The sequence below is a fragment of the Armigeres subalbatus genome, chromosome 1 (genome assembly GCF_024139115.2).
Source record: "Armigeres subalbatus isolate Guangzhou_Male chromosome 1, GZ_Asu_2, whole genome shotgun sequence".
Classification (NCBI taxonomy): Eukaryota; Metazoa; Arthropoda; class Insecta; order Diptera; family Culicidae; genus Armigeres; species Armigeres subalbatus.
Genome location: NC_085139.1, coordinates 302,391,436 through 302,419,363, shown reverse-complemented (window position 1 = coordinate 302,419,363; position 27,928 = coordinate 302,391,436). Strand labels below are relative to the sequence as shown.

Sequence of the window (27,928 nt, the reverse complement as noted above, 5' to 3'; positions counted from 1 at the left end):
GTTCTTAAGATGGTTCGAGACCCCTCCCAGCTTTAGAAGTGGGGACACCCATAAAAATAAAACACGTATTTCTGCATAAATTGCAAACTAATCAAGCGAATGAAAACAAATTTGGCATGTTATTGAAGGTTATTGAAGACAAGAAATGTTTCTTTGCTAATTTCAGATTTCTTCCTGTTCAGAGAGGGGGTGGGGGCTCATGTACAAGAAAAAACCCAAATTTTTGCATGGAACCCAACTCTGCCAAACGAAATCGAATTGCAGAACAAACATTAAAACTTACATTGTGAACACTAAATAGATGTTTGTGCAATAGAGGTAATTATCTTTAGAGGACGATTGTCGCTGCGGTTCCCTTTGTTATCTTACCCAAACATGTTGGGTACCTATCTGTCAAAACGTACTGATTTTTCCTTTGTAGACATTTAGTGCCAGTAAACGATGTTTCGCCAGTGATGACAGCGACAAGCTTGCTCTATAGTTTATTACCTCTATTGTTTGTGCTAACTAATTATTTTTAGGTGAGACGAAGCTCGACGGGTCAGCTAGTTAAAAGCTAGTTAGAAGCTTTCTGTAAAAACCAAGGGCTCCGTACGCCTGTCATTGGCGAACATAGTTCGTGTACTCTGCATCGAAGCTTAGAACCGGTAGTAGGACGCAATAACAATTATTGTTAATGCGAACATATTATTTATATTCGGTTAGTTACTTTAAATAAATTCTTTTTCGAGTCGCTATAATCAAGCAGATATCTCAAGCATACCACTTCGTTACATTGTTGCATGGTTGAGAGTTTGGTTTTGATAAAATATCGACCGACTTAATGGTTCATTACTTTGACATGTTGAAATAAAGCATCAGTATTCATAATGCTGATTTAGAGTATCGTTGTCTGACAGTTGATAATTAAATGCAACTTCACATCGTTAAAACTGATCTAATGCAATTAGCATTTAGCATGCCGGTTTATGATTGATATATGTGCCATATGGTAACGCTTGGTACTTGGTACTTGGTACTTAGGTGATGCATGCTTTAAAATAAAGAATCAAAGAGAGGAAAAATGCATGATTTTTGAAAAGAATTCATTTTGAAGAATGGATTATATTTTCGCTTGGCTTAAACGTAGCAAATACATCCTTTTAAAGAAGGGATCATATCTCCCCATGCATTGAACCGAGCAAATGCTTGAATTGAACGAAGAAGTCATAGCCTCTCTGGCTTCTGCTGGGCAAATGCATCATTCGAAACAAAGGGATCATTACTTTCCTTCCTTTAAACCGAACAAATGCCTAAATCGAATGAAGGAACCATATCGTCTCTTGCCGTCTGCCGGACAAATGCATCCTTTGCAAGAAGGGATCGTATCATATGTTCCCTTACCTTAAAGCAAGCAAACGCCTGAATTGGAAGAAGAACCCATATCCTCTCCTGACTTCTGCCGGGCAAATGCATTCTTTGAATGAAGGAACCATATCGTCTCTTGCCGTCTGCTGCGAGATACATTCTTCAAAAGAAGGGATCATATCTTCCCTTGCATTGAACTGAACAAATACTTGAATTGAAAGAAGGAACTATATCATATTTTGCCTTCTGCTGAACCTTTTGCCATACTTTGAAAGAAGATATCTACCTTCGTCTTAAAACCGAGAAAATTTCTGAATTAGAAGATCAATTTTTAATTTTTTATCCACTAAAATATTGCTTTGAGATAAGATAGTTTCTAAGCCAGGTTACCATTTTTGCATTCGTATATCATGAGGCTAGCACGATGATACTTTTATGCCCAGGAAAGTCGAGACAATTTCCACACCGAAAATTGCCTAAACTGGCACCGGGAATCGAACCCAGCCACCCCACTATAGGATTTCGGGCGGTCATTAATCGAAAATGTCATGTCTTCCGAATTATTTTAAAATATTTTCTCTCCATTGTCAATACTCTAATTAAGAGAAATTCTGAATTTGAAGTCTCTAGGTGCACTAGTTCCAAAGATATAAGGTGGCAAAGTCAGAAATGGGTAAAAAGTTAGCAAATTTTCTGAAAAAATATTTTATTTTCAACTATTTATTGAAATATTTTTAAATGTTTTTCTTCAATGTTAATACATCATTACAAAGGTTATTGTATAAGCTTTTAAATGGTGTGCAAAAACTAATGGTTACACTGTGAAAAAAATTGAAAAAATGCGGAAGCAATATTTTTTCCAAAAACGACGCTATTTTCAACTTTGATAGTGAAGAACTTTTTTTCCTCAGGAATCCCCGGGTTCTTTTATGATACACATCAAGGACAAAGCTTCGACTAAAATGTCCTGAAAGAATTTCTTGCCAGTATTTGCAATTAACAGAGTTAAGTCACTCTGATTTTTTTTCATTTGTTTTTTACCGTGTTTTGCCTCTCTCGTACTCCAAGGTTAATGCTCATTCCAAAAACGAATGTTTGATAGAAGGCCCGGAGACCCCTAGTGGTATATATCAACTAACTCAGCGCGAAGAATTGAGGTGATGTCTGTATGTGTGTGCATGCGCGTCTGTATGTATGTGCGCAAAAGAACGCAATCGCCATTTAGACACTTATTTGTGTCCGATTTTCTCGCAACAAGTTTCATTCGACGGGAAATCTAGTCCCATCGTTTCCTATTGAAAATGGGTCAGACTGAACTATGCGCTCAAAGGGTATGGTCAAAATACATTTATTGGTAATAACTTCGACTTTATTTATAACCATTTGAGCTCATTTAATTAACTTTTCAAAGGAGTAAATGAATAAAACCCCAATGCAATGCAGCACAACGGTAACGGAAGGATTTAACAGTTCGCTCATATATTTCCTGTCAAATTTTACTGTTTCCGTCGCCATTCCGCTGAAATGCGTTTGGGGCTTGAGTGGTTTGAGTCATTCTCTAAACCTAATTTTCTGAGCTATTCATTAGCTACTGATGGAGAACTAAATATGAGATTTCATAATATGTAAATATTTATAAATCTCCTGGAATCAATAACTCCTGACATGTTTATTGCAAAAGTAAAGACGAACAATATCTTAGTTAGAACGGAGCGTATGAAATTCCTGCTAGTGTTCATGAATGTCTGGCTAATGGTAGGGAAATATTTATTCACTCATCTACACTTTGAGGTTCACTGGCTGAACAACCAGCGGAAAGTCAATATAAACAGTTGAAGAAATTTAGAACTCATAATGCAAGAAAATGATCAAGAGAGGCAAATGTTGACATTTTCCTTCGTGCCTTACATGAATCAGATCCATTTTAAGCTCGATTTGGATAACGAGGAGACGTTGGAAAAAAATTTTCACTTAGTTATTCTTATGCCATGCGTAATTTTGTAATATTTGAAGATTTTCAAAAGTTCTTTATCTTCTAATACTTTAGATGAATTTATCTCATCTTCCATCGTTGATGGAATTGAAGAAAATATCATTGAAGACTTAAACCTTGACACAGAAAAAGAATGATGCTGTATATAACTTGTAGAAATCATGAAAACAAATCAAAAGTAATTCAAATAGTGTTGTTATTTAAATTAAAAGAATTTTGCTTTTCGGAAGAATGGAGCATTCTTACATTCCACAATGAATGTCCACATTTTTTGAGAATATATTAATCTCATTTTTGAATAACTTGTACACGTAAAAATGTCATGGGATTGCGATTTCTAATTTGCTAATACCCTTTTTCAAAAGTTATTTTCAATTCTGATTATTTGATTAACATTTAATGCTTTATGATCCTTCAGATCCTAGTACTTTGTCAAACAAATTGTTCTAAATACAAATTGTGATGCATGAGAGTGAGAACAAAAAAATATCACGGAATGTCATGAAATAATTGTCATTTAACATGATCGCCGCCATAATGTCCATAAATTGCTGAACTTAGTTTTTGTACAGCCCCCTTCCTTCTCCTTAAGAAAACGCACGAAATTTCAACTTCCCAAATAGGTTTGCTTTGTCACGTTAATCGAACCTATGAAAAAAATAATTACGTAATTCATAGACGATCCCCAAAGGGGGGGGGTTGGAAATTGTATATTCATGCTATTTCGACCATACACAGCTAAAACTAAGTGGAAGGTCACTTTAAAAGTCCAATTTTATTTTTGACCGCTCGCTTGTATGGGGATCCCCCATAGTGCACCCTCAGCATGGTCTTTTTTTAATTAGGAAAGCTTTGATCACCGCGTGACTTTATCGAAATTAATTTATTGGCTTTTTTCGGTGATACGCTTGCCGAACAGCACATAAGCAGGTTGAATTATCACCGAAAAAAAGCGAATAAATTAATTTCAATGGTCTTTTTTTTTTGAGGCGTAGAACCACTGCGTCCATTGAGTTGAACTTTTGTGGTATAACCCTATTTGCTATAAACTCCGCGTCCGCATCTTGTAGGTTGATCACCACTTCTCAAGTAAACAACGTAAGACGCGTCTGTTCCCAGTCCGGCAAAATTGAATTAAAAAAACTCACTACCTTTCCAGGATTTGCGTTTCTCATTTCACTTGGTTGCACAAAGCCACTATTTAGAAATTTGTATCTACATTTACATTTGAATCATTTGTTTGAGAAACTGCATGTATCCATTTTACAAAATTCCGAGAAAACAACAAAAACTGTTTTTGAATAAATTGGAACCGAATCTTTTGATTTCTTCGATACAGTTCAATAGTTTTTGGCAAAACTCAGCATCCTGGGGCACTTCTAGTTTGAAAACTGTACTTCATAATTGCTCTTCAAAGTCCGTGTACATATGTAGCTTCTCAAACAAACGAAAAATTCTTCATACATTTCCGAACAATTTTTTTTTGTATTTTTTGCCAGAATACGTATTTTTGGACGAGGATTCAGAATATATGAAAATCTCATTTTGGCCAAAAGTATCATATAGGGTGGGTGTACCAATTGTCGCCATACATAAGAACAACTATTTTTTAAAATATAAGTAAAAGGCATGTGGGTGGACTTTATATATCAAGCGAAAGGGTTTACTTCCTGCTCCTTAGAATAGCTGTGAAAACCACAATAAAATTTGTTATAATCATCAAAATTGATTAATCCATAATAGGAACGCATGCACCAGTTGTGGCACTATTCTTAATTTTGGTTCCTTATTTGGCTAATCCAATTGTTTTCTAATGGGACTGGCCAAATAGGAACCACTAGTGCGACAACTAGTGCAAAGGACGTCAAAAATTAAGCAAAATCAATGTTTACAATTATGCTTTGCTTGTTTTGGAGAAGATCAAAGGTTTTATCGTATCATATGAATATGAAAACGACAAATATCTTTCTGAACCTGGGCAATATTTTTTCAAATAATATCCAACTCGGGCAGTGTCTGGTTATCGGGCCAGTAAAGGTAAAAAGAGCCCTCTTATTGAGCTCCAAAAGCTTGTTGATTATTAAAACATTTGGAATTATAAATCTCTTTGATTGAGCACACTTTTTGGCGACCATCCAGTTCCATTTTTATGGTACAGTATGATATACCACAGAAAGGTTCTGGGCCAATGAACTGTATGCTTGAACCTTGTTTCGCAAGCTCGTCTGTTTTTTTCATTACCTTCAATGCCACAGTGTCCCGGAACCCAGTCTAGGTTTACGGAGTTCTCTTGGTACACCTTTCGCAATGAAAGAATGCATTTGACAAGATTTGACGTTTGACGCAGATTTAGAATTGCATCTAACGATTTTGAAGGAGTGCTTCTCATCACTCCCGTTATAGCGATGGACACTAACCTTTGCAGTTATGTCAGCTTCTTCTGTGCAGCAGCTTCTTTTGTTTTTGGCCACCACACAAGAGCAGCATATGTCAGTTTTGGACGAATAATGGAAGTGTAGATCCAATAAATCATTTTTGGTCTCAAACCCAATTTTCTTCCAATTATTTTAGAGCATATCCAGAACGCACTGGTTGCCTAATCGATCGCATACTCAATTTGAGCATTCCAGTTCATTTTGGAATCCAGAATAACTCCCAGGTATTTGACCTGTACACTAAGTTGTATTTCTAGTCCTCCTAGCCTCATACCTTTTTGAATAAATTTCCTTCTCCTAGTGAATGGTACAATGACATTTTTTACGGATTAATGCTAAGGCCCTCCTGAATACACCATAAATGGGTAAAGTTTATTAAGGGTTCATTTGCATTCTCTCTGAAATGTCAAATCGTCTCCTCACTATGATGACTATATCATCGGCAAAGCCTACAATCTCGAAAACTTTTTCTTCTACGCTTATTTAAAGATCGTCTACCACTAAGGACCACATTAGTGGTGAGAGGACTCCTCTTTGAGGACAAGGTTTTGTTGCCCATACTGTAATAGACGAACTCCCCAGCTCTGAAGAGATTTCCCTTTTTGCAAGCATGGTGTGAATCCATTTGATAATGTTCGTGTTGAAGTTTCTTTTTTTCATGGCACGCTCCATTGATGAATAAAAAGCGTCATCGAGAGCTCCTTCTATATCTAGGATAGAACAAAGCGCTATTTCCCTTGCCGATAGAGCTCTTTCACCTTAGGTTCACCCAGTATATGGTGAACCGGTCATAAGTTTGGGGTCGGTCGGGTCTGAGCTTGACGACCGACTGACAAATAGCTCACACAACCCCACTTGATCGATACAGTTGCTGATGAAGTTGCTTATTACTAACGCTCCTCTAATGTGAACGTGTACTATATACACATGTGGAAGTGTTGACTTGGCAAATGGTTTGCGAGTGATTTGACTATGCGTCCAATTTGGGAATCTCGAGCTCATTCAGTAGCCGCTAGGTTACGAATGCCGACGAACGTCCTTCGTAGGTTAGTTGGTTAAAGCACCAGTCTAGCGTATTGAGGGTCGCGGGTTCAAGTCTCATCGTAGGGAAAGTGGTTACCTCCAATACATTTTTCAAATTTATATCTTCCACCCAATTTACATATTCACATATGAGTTTTCACAAAATAACATGTTTATATACCAAAAATAATCGTCAGCTCATCAATTTCTCAATTTCGAGAAAAATCAATTTATTTTAATTACATTAATTTAAGAAAAATGTGTATCTTATGGTAATCTTTTAGTGACTAAAAAATTAAGAATTGTACGTTTTAAAGACCAATGATGCAATATGTACTCATAATCTATGTACTGAGCTAACAATACCCGGAATCGGATGTAAGACGGCAAAAATACGGCTCAAAACTTTTGCCTATATTTTTTTAGGGTGAACCCAAACTTTTAGCCGAGAGTGTAACTTAGAACCGATATTTAAATAGGAGAAATGACGGCTTTGGCAGGTTTTGTTCTATTATTGTTAGGGTGTTTTTCTATACTAATTATGCTCAAATTTGGCATAAACATTCTTTGCATATCAAGAATGTTGTGACCATATTTCCTAAAAATTTAACATCAAAAACCTCCTGACAATAATAGAACAAAACCTGCCAAAGCCGACATCTCCGCTTTATTGAATATGAAGTATCTTCCTTGATCAAATGGTCCAACTAAATTGAAAATCCATCGAGAAACGACTGTGATATTAACGTTCAAAATCTATCGTATTTTTGTGACGCTTTTCGCAATCGCAAAGTTAACCCGTAGTATAGGAAACCTCCTACGTCAAAATAATTTGGCAATTACGGGATTCGAACCTAGAATATGGTAGCTTCGTAATACGCTCACTTCAGTGACACCACCACGTTCTAGGTTATTTGTTTCACCGGTAGTAGCCTCTACCGTTTGCTTTGATGATGGCACGAAAAGGCGACAAGCTTTTGCTAATATGATTCTTTCTTAAAAAGTTATTTCTCGCCGAAAATGTTCGTGACTGAGCATTCTGGCATCATGTGCTCCTGAGATTGAGTAAGAATTACGAACCCTACTAATCTTTGTACATAAATCGATCAGAAAGTTTAAAAACTAGAATAATCCACCTAGCTGTGATGGTGCCTTTCTCGTGTATTATAAAATGTAACATAAAAAGTACATAAGAGAGGTCAAAATTGCACTTTATGGAGATTAATTCGGTTATTTCCATCAATTCACATTTATTTGCGTTCATCTGAATGCATTGCAGCAGTTTTCAAAAAAAAAATCGATTTTGAAATTTTTTGGGAAAAATGGTGAAATTTTTTTTTTAACTCCGGAACACAGTGGCTGTGGTCGTACACATATTACGTAAGCCAATTTTCTGGGTTTTTCGACCCCCTCCCACCATGTTAAATTTTTTTCATACAAATGAATTTTTATTTATATGGAGCGTAAGATATTGACCGACCCCCCCTCCCCCCATAAGTGCTTACGTAATATGTGTACGGCCCCTTAGTATACGTGAAAGACAAAAAATATTCGAAAAGCGAATAATACAACACAAACACACGGTACTGACTCTAATAATAACAGGAACCATAAAATGATTGATTGAAAACATACTACGGGTGTTGAATACACCTACCCCGTCCACGTCATTTTTTTATGAGCAGGAGCTCATATGTGTATTCACTGACATATGCGAACGGCTCCCCATCCACCTCTAACTAAGCTGACCGAGGAGGGAAAAGTCGTTGCCCTTAGAGATGCGACACTCACGACTAGGCTGCACAACAGCAGCGTCCTCCAGTTCCCGATTATGTAAAAGCGATTTCGCCGTCTAAGGTTATTTGGTTCTGCGAATCCCTGATTGACGAATTTCATCGAACAAAGGAGGACTCAATCAAAACTCGTTATGCAGTGCGTGAGAGCATTCAAATAGGTAACGAACGAGTGCCTTTTCAATCATCCAAGTCGGCAGACTTTTCGCTTTTGATGATTCGAAACACTTCCTCGTCCCTTTTGGGGACGACCGACAACACGACGATGACGACGTGTGAGGGGGTGACATTCGCACGCAACACTCTTCAAAATAACACCCGTGCCTGTTCCGTGACAACCATCAGGCCATAAAACCCAACGCCAAGCCAGCAAAGCCTCCGCCGACGAGACGGACCGGCCCACCGATAATCGCAACAGTTTAGTATCGGTGAAACCGCGTGCCGGGTCGGATCGTATCAGACTTACCGTCGCGATTCTCCCACAGATCCAGTTCGTCCTTGGGTGGGTTTTCGGTGTCGATCGCCTTCTGAACGTCGTCGATAATCACCTCGAACGGAATTTGTGCCTGGGCCAGTAGCTTCCGAGCGCCTGCCAGTTTCGGGCCCTTCACGAAAACATCCACATAGGTGATGTTGTAGTTCCACATGGATGCATCTGCAAACGCGCGATTCAGAGAACATACGAAAGTGATATGATAACGGTTACAAGGCGGAGACTGTCAATCAAGGTAACGCACCGTATTTATTCTGCAGATCTGCGACGGCATTCTTTTTTATCTGATCGTCATAATCGATCCGCCACAACTGGGCTCCGTCGTACTTAACTGGCTCGGTTTGTTCCTGTTTAGCCAAATCCTCCGAAATGGCCTCGGTCGGTGCCGCCGGTTCCACTACCAACCCATCAGTGTTCCGTCCAACGGTGGACAGCGCACAAACTGGGTCACCACGATCGAGCAACACCGTTAGGACCACCATCAGACCCAACGCAAACAGGTCCGAGAACTTCATTCTGATTCGTTCGCACTCGCCGACCACTTTTAGTTCATAATTCAATCACAACGGACACTGGGATCACCGACTGGGTCAGGGAACCGATATTCAAGTTCGAAATCACGATCGCGACTGGTTTGACCATAACCGATGAAGATTGCTTATATAGAAGAAAGTCTTGGCGGTGGTTCTTCTTTGGATTGGATACGTCTTGGGATCTTACAAGTTCAATAGTCCCGTTTTCCGCCGTGTAAAGCGCCACACCTTCCCGGGCATAACAAAGCATGACGAAGGCGACACAACAAGGGTACTTGTGAATTCAGAACTTGATCTTGCCGATCGGTGTGCGGACGACAGTTATGACGAGTTGTTTGTGGTGGCATATATTTGAGAACGCTTACTTCAGCCTGTTTCGTGGGGTTGGTTCGACAATCGATCTTCATCGTGATACGCAAAGAAAGTGGAATGAAAAGAGTGCCACACTCGGGGGGTACCATCTGGAGACGAATATTATGGAGCCTGGAATACGGCAAGTGATTCTGGTTGTCAACGCGGGCGTGTTTGATGTTTGCAGCGACTGAAAAAGAAATTATGTGTAATCATTTAACAATCGAGTGCAGAATAATATGTGATTGATATGCCATCAACTTGGTATCATATGTTGGAGATCTAGGTTGAAGTATTATATAGATTTATGTTCAAATTTATGAATGCAGATAAATTATTCTCAGTTACAGATTTGTTTCGTCATAAAGCGTAAAGTAGAGCATTTTCCCTTTTATCAATCACCTACAATTTTGCAATTTTACATAAGACAACTTTTAAACAAAACTGAAATTGATAGAATCAAAGGCAAAGGAGTGTTAGTGACAAAAATTAGCTACGAGAAAATGGGCTGCAACGTTTTTTTCGATGTCTTGATCATAAATTTGATTTTGAAATAATTGATGATGCTTTTTGCCTTTCTCGCTTAAGGCTATATGTTCGCTCCGAAACCAAACAAAATACTTTTTCTCATAAAAAGCGCGTAAAAAAGTCTAGCTTACTTTTTTTGCACTTACCTTCAACCGATTTCTTTGTAACAGACTGCACTCAACGCAGAATCCTGCCCCATTGTTTCCTATTGAAAATTGGCCGGATCGGACTATGGGTCCAGAAGTTATGACCCGAACACTATTTTTTAACGCACGAGAAAGGCACTACCACCGCTGTGGATTAATCTGGGTTTTAACCTTATAACCTTTAAAGAATGGAATTGCTTGAAAATTGTAGAAGTTTTGGGAATTAAAAAAAACCTTTGAAATGTTCACTGAAACACAATAGCGCATTAGAGTTCTATTTCCTTGTCACCCAATTTCACACAGAGTGTTTGTTTTCGCTTTACATAAATAAAATACGGAACAGAATGAGAAACCGGAATTTATGTTATCATAGATAGCATTTGTGGATACTCAACTGTGGTGGTCTTGTTACCTAACTTTTTTTTTAATAGAAATAATAATTGGTTGAATGGTAAATTGTTTGACGTTATAGAGTGGTGTCAAAGGCTAAGAAGTATCACATAAGCGAGTTAGTAAGTCCCAACCAGCGGATGGCAGATTTTAATACAGTTCTGCATAAGAACTGTACAGAAACTGTATAATAATTAGGCATATACAATTTCGGAAGATTTTAATACAATTGTTGTATTGAAATAATACAGATTTGTATTATTTTAATACAATATTTGTATAAAAAGCTTACAGAATTGTATATGCCCAGATTTTATACAATAATTGAAAGGAGGCTTCCAAGGCTCTTGAAAGGAGGCTTCCAAGGCTCTTGAAATGAGGTCTCCAAGGCTCTTGAAAAGAGGCTTCCAAGCCTCTTGAAAGGAGGCTTCCAAGCTTCTTGAAAGGAGGCTTCCAAGGCTCTTGAAAGGAGGCTTCCAAGCCTCTTGAAAGGAGGCTTCCAATCCTCTTGAAAGAAGGCTTCCAAGCCTCTTGAAAGGAGACTTCCAAGCCTCTTGAAATGAGGCTTCCAAGCCTCTTGGAAGAAGGCTTCCAAGCTTCTCGAAAGGAGACTTCCAAGCCTCTTGAAAGGAGGCTTCCAAGCCTCTTGAAAGGAGGCTCCCAAGCCTCTTGAAAGGAAGCTCTCAAGCCTCTTGAAAGGAGGCTTCCAAGCCTCTTGAAAGGAGGCTTCCAAGCCTCTTGAAAGGAGGCTCCCAAGCCTCTTGAAAGGAGGCTCCCAAGCCTCTTGAAAGGAGGCTCCCAAGCCTCTTGAAAGGAGGCTCCCAAGCCTCTTGAAAGGAGGCTCCCAAGCCTCTTGAAAGGAGGCTCCCAAGCCTCTTGAAAGGAGGCTCCCAAGCCTCTTGAAAGGAGGCTCCCAAGCCTCTTGAAAGGAGGCTCCCAAGCCTCTTGAAAGGAGGCTCCCAAGCCTCTTGAAAGGAGGCTCCCAAGCCTCTTGAAAGGAGGCTCCCAAGCCTCTTGAAAGGAGGCTTCCAAGCCTCTTGAAAGGAGGCTTCCAAGCCTCTTGAAAGGAGGCTTCCAAGCCTCTTGAAAGGAGGCTTCCAAGCCTCTTGAAAGGAGGCTTCCAAGCCTCTTGAAAGGAGGCTTCCAAGCCTCTTGAAAGGAGGCTTCCAAGCCTCTTGAAAGGAGGCTTCCAAGGCTCTTGAAAGGAGGCGTCCAAGGCTCTTGAAAGAAGTCTTCCAATGCTCTTGGAAAGAGGCTTCCCGAGCCTCTTGAAAGGAGGCTTCCAAGCTTCTTGAAAGGAGGCTTCCAAGCCTCTTGAAAGGAGGCTTCCAAGCTTCTTGAAAGGAGGCTTCCAAGCTTCTTGAAAGGAGGCTTCCAAGCCTCTTGAAAGGAGGCTTCCAAGCCTCTTGAAAGAAGGCTTCCAAGCCTCTTGAAAGGAGGCTTCCAAGCCTCTTGAAAGGAGGCTTCCAAGCCTCTTGAAAGGAGGCTCCCAAGCCTCTTGAAAGGAGGCTTCCAAGCCTCTTGAAAGGAGACTTCCAAGCCTCTTGAAAGGAGACTTCCAAGCCTCTTGAAAGGAGGCTTCCAAGCCTCTTGAAAGGAGGCTCCCAAGCCTCTTGAAAGGAGGCTCCCAAGCCTCTTGAAAGGAGGCTCCCAAGCCTCTTGAAAGGAGGCTCCCAAGCCTCTTGAAAGGAGGCTCCCAAGCCTCTTGAAAGGAGGCTCCCAAGCCTCTTGAAAGGAGGCTTCCAAGGCTCTTGAAAGGAGGCTTCCAAGGCTCTTGAAAGGAGGCTTCCAAGCCTCTTGAAAGGAGGCTTCCAAGCCTCTTGAAAGGAGGCTTCCAAGCCTCTTGAAAGGAGGCTTCCAAGCCTCTTGAAAGGAGGCTTCCAAGCCTCTTGAAAGGAGGCTTCCAAGCCTCTTGAAAGGAGGCTTCCAAGCCTCTTGAAAGGAGGCCTCCGAGCCTCTTGAAAGGAGGCTTCCGAGCCTCTTGAAAGGAGGCTTCCAAGCCTTCCTCTTGAAAGGAGGCTTCCAAGCCTCTTGAAAGGAGGCTTCCAAGCCTCTTGAAAGGAGGCTTCCAAGCCTCTTGAAAGGAGGCTTCCAAGCCTCTTGAAAGGAGGCTTCCAAGCCTCTTGAAAGGAGGCTTCCAAGCCTCTTGAAAGGAGACTTCCGAGCCTCTTGAAAGGAGGCTTCCAAGCCTCTTGAAAGGAGACTTCCAAGCCTCTTGAAAGGAGGCTTCCAAGCCTCTTGAAAGGAGGCTTCCAAGCCTCTTGAAAGGAGGCTTCCAAGCCTCTTGAAAGGAGGCTTCCAAGCCTCTTGAAAGGAGGCTTCCAAGCCTCTTGAAAGGAGGCTTCCAAGCCTCTTGAAAGGAGGCTTCCAAGCCTCTTGAAAGGAGGCTCCCAAGCCTCTTGAAAGGAGACTTCCAAGCCTCTTGAAAGGAGGCTTCCAAGCCTCTTGAAAGGAGGCTTCCAAGCCTCTTGAAAGGAGGCTTCCAAGCCTCTTGAAAGGAGGCTTCCAAGCCTCTTGAAAGGAGGCTTCCAAGCCTCTTGAAAGGAGGCTTCCAAGCCTCTTGAAAGGAGGCTTCCAAGCCTCTTGAAAGGAGGCTTCCAAGCCTCTTGAAAGGAGGCTTCCAAGCCTCTTGAAAGGAGACTTCCAAGCCTCTTGAAAGGAGGCTTCCAAGCCTCTTGAAAGGAGGCTTCCAAGCCTCTTGAAAGGAGGCTTCCAAGCCTCTTGAAAGGAGGCTTCCAAGCCTCTTGAAAGGAGGCTTCCAAGGCTCTTGAAAGGAGGCTTCCAAGGCTCTTGAAAGGAGGCTTCCAAGGCTCTTGAAAGGAGGCTTCCAAGGCTCTTGAAAAGAGGCTTCCAAGCCTCTTGAAAGGAGGCTTCCAAGCCTCTTGAAAGGAGGCTTCCAAGCCTCTTGAAAGGAGGCTTCCAAGCCTCTTGAAAGGAGGCTTCCAAGCCTCTTGAAAGGAGGCTTCCAAGCCTCTTGAAAGGAGGCTTCCAAGCCTCTTGAAAGGAGGCTTCCAAGCCTCTTGAAAGGAGGCTTCCAAGCCTCTTGAAAGGAGGCTTCCAAGCCTCTTGAAAGGAGGCTTCCAAGCCTCTTGAAAGGAAGCTTCCAAGGCTCTTGAAATAAGGCTTCCAAGCCTCTTGAAAGGAGGCTTCCAAGGCTCTTGAAAGGAGGCTTCCAAGCCTCTTGAAAGGAGACTTCCAAGCCTCTTGAAAGGAGGCTTCCAAGCCTCTTGAAAGGAGGCTTCCAAGCCTCTTGAAAGGAGGCTTCCAAGCCTCTTGAAAGGAGGCTTCCAAGCCTCTTGAAAGGAGGCTTCCAAGCCTCTTGAAAGTAGGCTTCCAAGCCTCTTGAAAGGAGGCTTCCAAGCCTCTTGAAAGGAGGCTTCCAAGCCTCTTGAAAGGAGGCTTCCAAGCCTCTTGAAAGGAGGCTTCCAAGCCTCTTGAAAGGAGGCTTCCAAGCCTCTTGAAAGGAGGCTTCCAAGCCTCTTGAAAGGAGGCTTCCAAGCCTCATGAAAGGAGGCTTCCAAGCCTCTTGAAAGGAGGCTTCCAAGCCTCTTGAAAGGAGGCTTCCAAGCCTCTTGAAAGGAGGCTTCCAAGCCTCTTGAAAGGAGACTTCCAAGCCTCTTGAAAGGAGGCTTCCAAGCCTCTTGAAAGGAGGCTTCCAAGCCTCTTGAAAGGAGGCTTCCAAGCCTCTTGAAAGGAGGCTTCCAAGCCTCTTGAAAGGAGGCTTCCAAGCCTCTTGAAAGGAGGCTCCCAAGCCTCTTGAAAGGAGGCTCCCAAGCCTCTTGAAAGGAGGCTCCCAAGCCTCTTGAAAGGAGGCTCCCAAGCCTCTTGAAAGGAGGCTCCAAGCCTCTTGAAAGGAGGCTCCCAAGCCTCTTGAAAGGAGGCTCCCAAGCCTCTTGAAAGGAGGCTCCCAAGCCTCTTGAAAGGAGGCTCCTAAGCCTCGTGAAAGGAGGCCCCCAGCCTCTTGAAAGGAGGCTCCCAAGCCTCTTGAAAGGAGGCTCCCAAGCCTCTTGAAAGGAGGCTCCCAAGCCTCTTGAAAGGAGGCTCCCAAGCCTCTTGAAAGGAGGCTCCCAAGCCTCTTGAAAGGAGGCTCCCAAGCCTCTTGAAAGGAGGCTCCCAAGCCTCTTGAAAGGAGGCTCCCACGCCTCTTGAAAGGAGGCTCCCAAGCCTCTTGAAAGGTGGTACTCATGCCTCTTGAACGGAGGTCTCCACGCCTCTTGAAAGGAGGCTCCCAAGCCTCTTGAAAGGAGGCTCCCAAGCCTCTTGAAAGGAGGCTCCCAAGCCTCTTGAAAGGAGGCTCCCAAGCCTCTTGAAAGGAGGGTCCCAAGCCTCTTGAAAGAAGGCTCCAAGCCTCTTGAAAGCAGACTCCCAAGCCTCTTGAAAGGAGGCTTCCAAGCCTCTTGAAAGGAGGCTTCCAAGCCTCTTGAAAGGAGGCTTCCAAGCCTCTTGAAAGGAGGCTTCCAAGCCTCTTGAAAGGAGGCTTCCAAGCCTCTTGAAAGGAGGCTTCCAAGCCTCTTGAAAGGAGACTTCCAAGCCTCTTGAAAAGAGGCTTCCAAGCCTCTTGAAAGGAGGCTTCCAAGCTTCTTGAAAGAAGGCTTCCAAGCTTCTTGAAAGAAGGCTTCCAAGCCTCTTGAAAGGAGGCTTCCAAGCCTCTTGAAAGGAGGCTTCCAAGCCTCTTGAAAGGAGGCTTCCAAGCCTCTTGAAAGGAGGCTTCCAAGCCTCTTGAAAGGAGGCTTCCAAGCCTCTTGAAAGGAGGCTCCCAAGCCTCTTGAAAGGAGGCTCCCAAGCCTCTTGAAAGGAGGCTCCCAAGCCTCTTGAAAGGAGGCTCCCAAGCCTCTTGAAAGGAGGCTCCCAAGCCTCTTGAAAGGAGGCTCCCAAGCCTCTTGAAAGGAGGCTCCCAAGCCTCTTGAAAGGAGGCTCCCAAGCCTCTTGAAAGGAGGCTCCCAAGCCTCTTGAAAGGAGGCTCCCAAGCCTCTTGAAAGGAGGCTCCCAAGCCTCTTGAAAGGAGGCCCCCAAGCCTCTTGAAAGGAGGCTCCCAAGCCTCTTGAAAGGAGGCTCCCAAGCCTCTTGAAAGGAGGCTCCCAAGCCTCTTGAAAGGAGGCTCCCAAGCCTCTTGAAAGGAGGCTCCCAAGCCTCTTGAAAGGAGGCCCCCAAGCCTCTTGAAAGGAGGCCCCCAAGCCTCTTGAAAGGAGGCTCCCAAGCCTCTTGAAAGGAGGCTCCCAAGCCTCTTGAAAGGAGGCTCCCAAGCCTCTTGAAAGGAGGCTTCCAAGCCTCTTGAAAGGAGGCTTCCAAGCCTCTTGAAAGGAGGCTTCCAAGCCTCTTGAAAGGAGGCTTCCAAGCCTCTTGAAAGGAGGCTTCCAAGCCTCTTGAAAGGAGGCTTCCAAGCCTCTTGAAAGGAGGCTTCCAAGCTTCTTGAAAGGAGGCTTCCAAGCCTCTTGAAAGGAGGCTTCCAAGCCTCTTGAAAGGAGGCTTCCAAGCCTCTTGAAAGGAGGCTTCCAAGCCTCTTGAAAGGAGACTTCCAAGCCTCTTGAAAGGAGACTTCCAAGCCTCTTGAAAGGAGACTTCCAAGCCTCTTGAAAGGAGACTTCCAAGCCTCTTGAAAGGAGGCTTCCAAGCCTCTTGAAAGGAGGCTTCCAAGCCTCTTGAAAGGAGGCTTCCAAGCCTCTTGAAAGGAGGCTTCCAAGCCTCTTGAAAGGAGGCTTCCAAGCCTCTTGAAAGGAGGCTTCCAAGCCTCTTGAAAGGAGGCTCCCAAGCCTCTTGAAAGGAGGCTCCCAAGCCTCTTGAAAGGAGGCTCCCAAGCCTCTTGAAAGGAGGCTCCCAAGCCTCTTGAAAGGAGGCTCCCAAGCCTCTTGAAAGGAGGCTCCCAAGCCTCTTGAAAGGAGGCTCCCAAGCCTCTTGAAAGGAGGCTCCCAAGCCTCTTGAAAAGAGGCTCCCAAGCCTTTTGAAAGGAGGCTCCCAAGCCTCTTGAAAGGAGGCTCCCAAGCCTCTTGAAAGGAGGCTCCCAAGCCTCTTGAAACGAGGCTCCCAAGCCTCTTGAAAGGAGGCTCCCAAGCCTCTTGAAAGGAGGCTTCCAAGCCTCTTGAAAGGAGGCTCCCAAGCCTCTTGAAAGGAGGCTTCCAAGCTTCTTGAAAGGAGGCTTCCAAGCCTCTTGAAAGGAGGCTTCCAAGCCTCTTGAAAGGAGGCTTCCAAGCCTCTTGAAAGGAGGCTTCCAAGCCTCTTGAAAGGAGGCTTCCAAGCCTCTTGAAAGGAGGCTTCCAAGCCTCTTGAAAGGAGGCTTCCAAGCCTCTTGAAAGGAGGCTTCCAAGCCTCTTGAAAGGAGGCTTCTGAACATCTTGAAAGAAGACTTCTGAACATCTTGAAAGAAGGCTTCTGAAAATTTTGAAAGGAGGCTTCTGAAAATCTTGAAAGAAGGCTTCTGAACATCTTGAAAGAAGGCTTCTGAAAATCTTGAAAGAAGGCTTCTGAAAATCTTGAAAGAAGGCTTCTGAACATCTTGAAAGAAGGCTTCTGGACATCTTGAAAGAAGTCCTTCGAGCTGCTTGGAAGAAGGCTTATGAGAGCGTTAAAGGATGCTTTCAATCATCTTGCAACGAACCAACCAGGTTCTCTAATTAGCCTTGCGTGCAAAGGCGTACGATTGCCAATCCGGAGATGGCAAGTTTTCGGATGGAAATATACCTTTTAAACGAAGGCTTCCGAACCTTTAGATTCTGGATTTTAGTTGAAAAGCATATACTCAAAATATTTTTCAACATTTCATTTAGATCAGGAAGATTGCATTGGAGATTTTTAAAATTTGCGCGTTAGACGTTTTGTCCGTTTTATCTTTTGTTCCGCAGCCCTTCATACACTGTGCTGGTTGAGGATTTGGCTTTGATTTACTAATCACCATGCATATTATGCACAAGACAAAATTATGATATAATAAATACACAATTATCAAAACTTTATCAATAAGTTTCGAATTGGAATTGTAATACGTCCGCCATTACGCATTTTTGTCCAAGGTACCCCCAGGGATACATGTACCCCATCCCAGGTTGAGAACCGCTCTACGAAAAAGCTTTCGACCGTCTCAATCACGAGAATATGTGGAGCGCCCTGAGACGCAAGGGGTTTCCTGAGAAAACCGTCGGTGTAGAGTGCTGCACTGTTCCTCATCGTAATCGACGAGATTCTGGTAGATGCGATGGACCGTGAACCAAACCGCGGGCTGTTATGGCAGCCTATAACTATGGAGCACCTAAACGACTTCGAATTGGCTGATTACGTTACACTCCTCGCGCAACGGCGCTCTGATATGCAGAGTAAGCTCAACGATCTTGCCGAGCGCTCCTCTTCGGTAGGTTTAGTCATCAACGTCAACAAAACGAAATCGATGGATGTAAACAACGGTGACTCCTTCCAGTTTCACAGTAGCCGGGCAACCAGTGGAGAATGTTGTAAGCTTCCAATATCTTGGTAGCCAAATGACGTCAGACGGCGGTACCAAGATCGACATAAGCGCACGGATCAAGAAAGCAAGGGCTGCCTTTGCCAGTTTAAGAAATATCTGGAAAACATGCAAACAGGTGAACGCACCAAAATACGAATTTTCAACTCTAAAGTGAAATCTGTGCTGTTATACGCTAGCGAAACATGGTGTGTATCAGTGGAGAACACTCAACGGCAGGTGTTCATTAACAGATGCCTGCGGTATATAATTCGGGCCTGGTGACCTCACAACTGGATGTCAAACAACGAGCTCCATTGTCATTGTCACCAGAGGCCGATAGCAACAAAAATTCGGGATCGGAAGTGGGGGGCTGGGTCGGCCAAGTAGTTGACATCTGTCGATATACGCTGGAAGGTTTGCGGGATCACGCCACGGTAGATGTTTGAGGGCTATCCGTAAGAACCTTTTCTGGACCCGCTCAATTCGTAAGTTCCACGTTACGTCGTTCGGCGCCCAAACAACAGAAGCCGTTTCCAGAATTGGTCGCACGAGAGCACAATAAAGTGTTTTAAAACAGTGCGGATCCGTGAAATCCTTGGATATTCTTGAGATGAATCCAAGCTGTCGGTTTGCTTTAGAAATCATTGTGGCATAATGTGCATTGAAGGAGAGCTTGGGGTCCAAAACAACACCAAGATCCGTCACCTGGTCCACTCTGTTCAGCACAGTATTCATGATGAGGTAGTTATACATTATCGGATTTGTGGAGCGGTGGAAGGTCATCACGTGACATTTTGTAATGCTGATAATTAGCTTATTCACGGCACACCAGTTGGTAAATGAGTTAATCAGCGATTGAAGTCTAATACAGTCATCAATACTGCGAACAATAACATAGATCTTGAGATCATCGGCGTAAATTAACTTGCACTTAAACCCAAGCGAAGTGGCAACGTCGTTGAAAAAGATGAGGAATAATAACGGGCCCAAGTTGCTTCCTTGTGGAACGCCAGAAGTGCTGATAAATGGCGAGGAGACGTATGATCCGTGTCTAACACACATCGACCGGCCACACAGATATGAGGAAAACCACGACACCAGTCTGTTTGAAAATCCCAGACGAGAGAGTTTACGAAGCAGTATCTTGTGGTCAATTTTGTCAAACGCCGCCTTGAGGTCCGTGTAAATCACATCCACTTGCGATTTTTCTTCCATGGCTGTCAAGCAGGTGGTAGTGAACTTCAGTAAAAAAGCCGTGTTGATCCGTCGAAATGTGGTTTCTTGCAGCATGAAGGACATGATCGCTAACATTCATTCATTCATTTATTTAGTTTACATCTAAACAGATAACACCGAATCAACAATTTGATGTCATAATACATGGTTCGAGGCCGCATCTCTCCATCCTCGAATTCGCTCCACGCTCGCCAAGTCGTTCTGCACCTGGTCTGCCCACCTCGATCGCTGCGCTGCACGCCGTCTCGTACCGGCCGGAAGCGAACACCATCTTTGCAGGGTTGCTGTCCGGCATTCTTTCAACATGCCCTGCCCATCGTACCCTTCCGGCTTTAGCTACCTTGTGGATACTGGGTTCGCCGTAGAGCTGGGCCAGCTCGCGGTTCATTCTTCATCGCCACACACTGTCTGCTTGCACACCGGTCCAGTTGGTCAAAGCACCCGTCTCTCGATTACTCCGAGTGCTTGCAAGTCCTCCTCGAGCATTGTCTAGGTTTCATGTCCGTAGAGGACAATCGGTCTTATTAGCGTCTTGTACATGACACATTTGGTGCGGTGGCGAATCTTCTTTGACCGCAGTTTCTTCTGCAGCCCGTAGTAGGCCCGACTTCCACAGATTATGCGCCTTCGTATTTTACGACTAACATTGTTATCAGCCGTTAGCAATGATCCAAGGTAGACGAATTCCTCGACCACCTCGAAGGTATCCCCGTCTATCGTAACACTGCTTCCCAGGCGAGGCCTGTAGCGCTCGGTTCCGCCCACAAGCATGTACTTGGTCTTTGACGCATTCACCACCAGTCCAACTGTTGTTGCTTCTCGTTTCAGGCGGGTGTACAGTTCCCCCACCTTTGCAAATGTTCGGCCGACAATGTCCATGTCATCTGCGAAACAAATAAATTGACTGGATCTGTTGAAAATCGTACCCCGACTGTTACACCCGGCTCTCCACGTGACACCTTCTAGCGCAATGTTGAACAACAGGCACGAAAGTCCATCACCTTGTCTTAGTCCCCGGCGCGATTCGAACGAACTGGAGTGTTCGCCCGAAATCTTCACACAGTTTTGCACACCATCCACCGTTGCTTTGATCAGTCTGGTAAGCTTCCCAGGGAAGCTGTTCTTGTTCATAATTTTCCATAGCTACATCAACTTGTCGTAGACGAAACGTATGTTTAGAGACGGGCCACAAGATGCTAATATGCTAGTCACGAGTTTGTTAGAAGGGGGAGGGTGATTAACCCTCTTTTTCCCACGACTTTTTTCAAAGATTTCAATAGGAAGGAATCACTTATGAAAAAATGCTAGAACAAAAGTTATTTGGCATAGCTTAAATTAGTGGAAAACGAAAAAAAAAGTTTTTGATTGTAAATCAATAGTTACTTGATTGTTTTCAATAGTTTTACTATTTTTACTCAAAATTGATAATATTTGCAGTCTAATGAAACCATAAAGTTGCGCGAAATACTGCTTTTTGTTGTCGAAATAATTCGATGAATGTTGGAAGGTGCAAAATTTGATGGAGCTCTACAGCTACCATGGGAAGGAAAGGGTTAAAGCGAGTTGGTAATTAGTTTGTGTAGTGATAGCAGCAGAACATTTTGGATTGAAGGTTGTAATCTGGGTTTTTCCTTTTCTGTTTCTTCTAGCAAATCTTCCACGACGAGGATCCTGAACCTCCGTCGAAGGACTTCATCCGACGGAAAAGTTTCACTATAAGCTCTGCTGGCGCAGAGCCTGACAGCCAGTGCGGTGTACGTCCCAATTCCGATCAAACGTTCATTGTTTCCGCTCCTACGACCGCTCTGCCCGCGACAGAAATGCGTAACAGAAGAAACACCGCCGGGAAGACTGTGTCCGCAGGGTCTTCCTCTACGCCAACTAAATCTGCCTCTACGCCAAAGAAACGAAACAGCATTTCTCGGCCTGCGTCCGCAATGCCAACATCCGCCTCGCAACTTCCTCGCAAATCCATCGAGGCAGATAACAAAGAAAATCAATCGCTGCTGACCCAATCACGGATCCGAGATTTGGAGGAAATCTACAACCTAACGCTGAACGAGGTATCCAGGGACCGGAAAAGCCCCTCGCCCGCCCCAACGCTGGTCCGCGAAAAAACGTTCTGCGACAAATCGACCGCTCCGTCACCGACTCGCACCGCGCAGGATTCGTTTGCCAGCTGGACCAAAGAGCGGGAACTGGAAAGCAGCATCACCGAGCTGCAGGAGAAACTCAAGGACACCGAGGAGCGCTTCGAGAGCCTGAAGATCCAGTACGATACGCTGTCGCAGGTGCATCGGACACTGCGGGAAAACCACGGCGCAATACAGGAGGAGAGCGACAAACTGAAGCTGGACGTGCAGCATTTGACCGAGTGTGCCAATGTGTTGAGGTAAGACCTTAATGAATATTTTCCATGATGTTGCCTAATACGTTTTTTTTATCTATTATATTTCTCATGATTTTTTTTTCATTCTTTCATTTTTTATATAAATTCTTTTGATTGTTAACTATTTATCCTTTTTACAGTTGCACCCTTTTTTAAGTTAGGATCTAATACGGGTGTCATTCCTCCTCTGTTTCCATTTTTAAAGGTTTGGGTTTTTATGAAAGAAATAGCTATAAGTATTTTCGTCTTTCAGATCCGAACTGCAATCGGCAAGAAGTGACCGCGATGCAGCTCTGGAACTGCAAAAGATACTACAGTCGGAGTTGGAAGAATCCCGCCGTGAAAAGAAACGATATCAAGAGCTTAACGAGAAAGACACCAAGACTATTCAGGACCTGCAACGGCAGTGCCGGGAGATGGAACGGATACTGATGAGGAAGCATCCCGATTCGGTGTCGGCATTGATTGGTATGTTGAACAGAAAATTAAAACAAATGGTTCCATCCTCAGGCTAATAGACATTACGTCGATTACGGCAAATGCTGAACCCGATTTATTATCCGATATTAAATTGAATGTAATCGACAGTTTCCCAATTTTTAGTGGCTAGCAAAAACAGCAACAACAACAAGCCGGCTGAGGACACATCGCAAACCCGTCGTCTCCTGGAGCAGCGTATAGCACAGCTGGAATCAGACGCCAAAGAACAGGATGCCAAAGCGCAGGGCATTCTGGCCAACGTGCAGGCTCGCTTCAACTCGGTGCAGTCCAAGTACGAAACTCACATCGCCGATCTGGAGATGCAGGTGCTCAGCCTGCAGGAGATCAACTCGAAGCTGAACGAGAAAATAATCCGACAGATGGATGAGCTGTCGAGCATTGCCAGCCACGCGGCGGCGTCGCTACCGAAGGTTAACGCAATCGCCACCGCTACCAGCTGCAGCTTCACGCAAACCGAAGATATTCCCGAGAAGGATTGTATTAAATCTAGGTCCATTTCAGTGCAGACCGATAGCAAGCTGACCGGAACGGGAGGGCCAGGCCGCAACCATTCGGGAGGGCCAAAGCGAGCTTCGTCAGCCAACGCCGGAGGAAAAATTCCGAACTCGTTGTCTGACTCACAGATCCAAAGCCGAGAGGATGCCCACCTGTTGGCCACCATCCGCGGAATGCGTGTGGATCTGGCTATCAAGGAGAAAGCCGTTCAGCGATTAACCAGAGAAGTGGAAGACTGTAAGAAGACTATCAAGAAGCTACAAAAAGAACGCGATAACTACCTGAAGTCGGAGGGACGATCTGGTACCTTCTCAACAAACCCTTCCACCGCAAAAGGTAAGACCTATGATCCGGCGCACTATGCAGATGGAGTCGCATCCGACACCAATGCTTTGAAGGATGCCCAGCTTAAAATTAAATTGCTTGAAGCGGACTACAAGACGTTGCATGACAAAAGGCTACAGGACGTAAGTTGACCGATTCATTACTTCTCTAGTCTCAGTCAAAACTCTCTTCAACATTTTCCCCCTCATTCACAGCTCAAAACCCTTCAAGCGGCTCACGAACGAGAACTAGCAGCATGCCACGAAACAGTTCGGATTCTGCAGCAGCGTCTGTCGGAACGGGAGGAAACTCTACACACCAAGGAGAAGCGCAGGCCCAACCACAACATTGACTACTACGCTCTGAAGGCAAAGGTAAGCAAGACAAGGTCCTGCACGAAGTGACCACGGCCCGCGATGTGGATTGAGTTTTCGCTCACCTTTGTTTGACGATTTCGCACGCATTCGCGTGGTTTTTCAAATCTATGCACAAATCACCAAGTAAAACTTTTTGCATTTCTTCACATCTATCCTGTTTGGTTCGTTTTTCTCTACTGCTTCGACGGAATTTTGGTTTTGATTTCCGCGAATCGCGAACCGTTCCCAGAAGGGGAAGCGACGCTTCAAGAGGCGCCTCGTCGGTGGCCCCGGAGGAACATTGAGTGCGGCGTTCGGGTTCAATTGGTTTGGTAGTTGTAGAAAAAATGCGATTCCCTCGCGAACGATATTTGGCGAGAGTTTCCGACGGCGATATAACCTTAAAGCTGGTAATGTTACAAACTGGCACAATTCGGAATCGGAAACGGCTGGCGCAACCGAGGAGACGACTTGCACGTAGCAGTAGTTGAACAATTCGCGGTATCTAACGTCAGGTGCTTCTTTCCTACAAAATTTTAAAATCTGTTCATGATTTGGTGGCTTTTATTTTCAAAATTAAATCCTAATTTGTATTTTTTAAGTCTTGCTAATATCAAATGAAATAATATTCGTTGATCATTTATAATGTTGTACTTTAAAATGTTAAAAAGTCTTACAGAAGAAAAAAAAACAAAACGACATAACTTTACTTTTCACTCGATTTATGACTTTGTGTCTAAACCAGTATTTTTAATTTTTAGGGCAAAGAAGCTCAATTGGCCTAATATAACTTAAAAAAACAAACAAAAAATCGGCTGCCAGTCGGACTCTTTTCCAGAATTATTACCATATCTGTTGGAGAACCTGGTTTAATAACGGTGGGATGACTTGGGTCAATTTCCCTAGTTTTCTATGTTCTTGCTCACTCTGAAAGGAGAAATGCCTTTTGCCCATCACATAATCTGAGGTAGTTCAGAATGTTCAGATATCGTTTTGCTATAGGAAGCAGCGTGACCAGGGTTTGCAGATTTCGCTCTCATTAGATAACGAACACCGATAAAAGAGAGGCAAAAGAGAAATTGATCATGGGGTATAGCCTCCCGAATCAGTTCTTTATCATGGCAGCTTGCGAAAAAAGGCTCTCACGGTATGCTACATATCGTATACAGAGATGATAAGTGAGAGATTCTCTCATTCTCTTTTGGATTCAATCCCTGAGCGTGACAAAATACTTCGTCTTCAATAGGATGCTGGGTCATTGGGCCGAAGGCCGATAGGCCGAATGGTCGTTAGGCCAAACGGTCATTAGGCCAAATAAGAAGTGGGGAGTGAGAAGTGAGTACTGCGAAGTCGCGAAGAAGAAGAACAGAGAAAGAAAGAAGAAGGAAGTAGGTAGAAGAACTAATGAAGAAGAAAGAAATAAGTAGGAATAAGGAATGAAGAAGAGGGAAGAGAAAGAAGGAACAAAGAAGAGGGAAGAAGGAATAAAGGAAGAAATAATAGGCAAGAAGGAATAAAGTAGTATAAAGAAGGAAGACTGAAAAAGAAAAAAAGAAAAAGAAGACGACAGAGGGAAGAGAAAACAAAGAAAAGGCTAGACGGGAGAAAAACGAAAGAAGAAGGTTGAAGGAAAAAAGAAAAAGAAAGAGAGGAGGAGAGGAGAAGGAATAGGGAATAAAGGAGGAAGAATAAAACGAGGAAGAAGGTAAGAGAAGAAAGGAGGAATAATTGAGAAGGAAGAAGCAAGAAGAAACAAAAAAGCAAGAAGAAGGATGGAGGAAGATGAAAGAAAGAAGAAGGGAAAAAGATGAAGGAAGAAGGGAGAAAGAAGAAGAAGAAGAAGAAACAAAATAGTAAATGACTTGTCAAAAGAAGCCCCGCACGACGGTAGCTAATAAAATTGTTCTGTTTCTCATACTGGAATTCTTGATTTTGGCACCCCCTGAGGGCTGGCGCCCTTGGCGGGGGCCAACCCGGCCAACCGCACGCTACGGCGTGGTTTTGTCAGGAAATGCTTGCTTTCGCCGAAATTCGTTTTCCAAAGTTTGTTTACAAAATCATGTACGCATAAATCGCAAATCGGCCCCGAACTAATAATAACTTATAAATAATTAATAATTCTAGCAGTGTGAATTAAATTAAAGCATTATAATTTTCGCTTTTCTTTATTTTTCGCTGGTTTTTGTTTTTCAGATAAAATCTTGATTGCCTTCCAGTTTTTCTTGCCTCGAATCTTTCGCTACCAAGTCAAATTTCACCAGATTTAGACATTTTACAACCGGCCACGTAGACGTCGTGTCCATGTAGCATGTAGTGCGACCCGAACGATCAGTGGATCAATCGAACCGATTTAACAATTCCCTATCGTTTCTATTCACGCTCGCTACCCCCGGATGGATCCACCATCGCGCGTTCCTGAAACGTGTGCAGGTCACGTCGCTGGAACGCCGCCACAGCGAGCGGGAACAGCGCCTGCACATGCTGGTGGAAGCCCTCAGCAAGGGAGGTAAGTTGAATGGGGTTCACATTCGTGCTTTGGCTGCGGCGGCCGCGGCCACCGGCGGCAATCCGTCCGCCATCGGCGACGAGGAAAACCACAACCTGGTGAATCCGCAGCCTCAGCAGCACCAAAATGCCACCGTCGGTGGGAACTAGAGATTCAGGTGAGACGGACGGATGATTTTTGTACGTTTTAGATTTTAGAACAGCGGATGAATATCCAATTAACAACACACAATAGGCAATTGTTGGGTTCCTGTCTAACTGTCACCAGTACTCGTAGATCTCAAAGAAACCAAATTCTTAGGATTGTTCTTAGGTATTTCCACCATAGCTAACCGATACCGTAGATACCGATGATATAATCTACTTTAGTGTTTTATGCATTGAATAATTGAATGAAATTCTATTTGAACTTACTCTATACGAAATAGTACCATACACAGCAGCATTCCAATTATTGACAGGATTTATCTGGCATTAATTTCATCTCATCATCAAATAGTTAGAAAGTTCTTAATCGTTGGTTTCATTTCATTTACCTGTTGTGAGTAATCATTCCAAAGCGATCCATAAAGACTGCAGAACGTCAATGAAAATTAGAAGAAACAAGTTGGGAATAAAATTCCCGCCAAAAATTACAACTCAATCCGGCACTTTAATATAGATTGATGTCAACAGTTGAAAAATGGGTTGAATCAGAAGGTAAGATAATGTGTCTATTAGAAAGGCAAAGATGTTAGTGATCTTAAGGGATAATACTAAGTTTCGAATTTACAACATCATACGTCCATTCAATTCGTTAGCTTGTAGGAATATAGTCGTTTAGGAATTAGCATTACGTGACCATTTTGGTTGAGTCCGCTTGGTCAGCAAGGAAAGCAATCCGTTCCGTACTATCGTAGATATGATCAGTGTTAGTCGTTTTAGTTTTACGTTCAGTTTACCACTGTTTATTAGCATGTACGATTCGAATAAAAATGAGACAATAGTTTTAAATTTTTAGAAAAAATAACTATCTGGTTTGCAGCTTTTTGAAAGGTTCATTTGAAACTTTTGAAAATGATTATCACTTTTGGCAGGTAATGGGAGGAATCCATTCCGTGGTAATAGTTTTGAGGAAAAGACCATTTTTATCGAATAAAGTATTGATTCAGAAGAAAAAAAATGTCCTATATGATTCCATCCGAAATTCACCATAGTGGTATTGACACAATTGGTACGCTCCTTCGCATGGTGCAACTATTAAGATCGACACACCCCTACTTCCGATCCCGTGCCCGACCAGTTAGTTATAACAAAATTATTTCACAATTATCAATATATCAATCTTCTTGCTTTTCTATGGCTCTACATTCTCACTGGAACTTGGTTAGCATTTTAACCATTTCCTTCCCATGGTAGCTGTTTAGAGCTCCATCAAATTTTGCACATTCCAACATTCATCGAATTATTTCAACAACAAAGAACAGTGTTCGGCACAACTTTATGGTTTTATTAGACAGCAAATATAATCAATTTTGAGTAAAAATAGTGAAACTATTTAAAACAATCAAAAACTTTTTTTCGTTTTCCACTAATTTTAGCTATGCCAAATAACTCCTGTTTTAACATTTTTTCCATAGATGATTCCTTCCTATTGAAGTTTTTGAAAATAGTACTGG

The 27,928-nt window shown here is 43.4% G+C and overlaps 2 protein-coding genes across 5 annotated transcripts in view; one reads left to right on the top strand and one right to left on the bottom strand.

The window, feature by feature from the left end:
- The window catches only part of LOC134207831 (carboxypeptidase B-like), a 32,795-nt gene extending 23,063 nt beyond the window's left edge, over positions 1-9,732 (bottom strand). The window contains exons 1-2 of the mRNA XM_062683778.1: positions 9,329-9,732; positions 9,058-9,246 (exon numbers count right to left, since the gene is read on the bottom strand). Coding sequence (XP_062539762.1) covers positions 9,058-9,246; positions 9,329-9,599 — 460 coding nt within the window. The 5' untranslated portion in view covers positions 9,600-9,732. The remainder of the gene's footprint in view (positions 1-9,057; positions 9,247-9,328) is intronic.
- The window catches only part of LOC134207829 (centrosomal protein of 162 kDa), a 51,399-nt gene extending 23,967 nt beyond the window's left edge, over positions 1-27,432 (top strand). Inside the window, exons 2-6 of one of the 4 annotated variants that reach the window (XM_062683772.1) lie at positions 21,350-22,092; positions 22,343-22,557; positions 22,693-23,552; positions 23,625-23,783; positions 26,196-27,432. In XM_062683772.1, coding sequence (XP_062539756.1) covers positions 21,350-22,092; positions 22,343-22,557; positions 22,693-23,552; positions 23,625-23,783; positions 26,196-26,420 — 2,202 coding nt within the window. In that variant the 3' untranslated portion in view covers positions 26,421-27,432. Of the gene's footprint in view, positions 1-21,349; positions 22,093-22,342; positions 22,558-22,692; positions 23,553-23,624; positions 23,784-24,015; positions 24,502-25,958 lie in introns of those variants that run through there. The other 3 variants (XM_062683773.1, XM_062683774.1, XM_062683771.1) reach the window with 3 other exon arrangements.
- Positions 27,433-27,928: the final 496 nt, after the last annotated feature.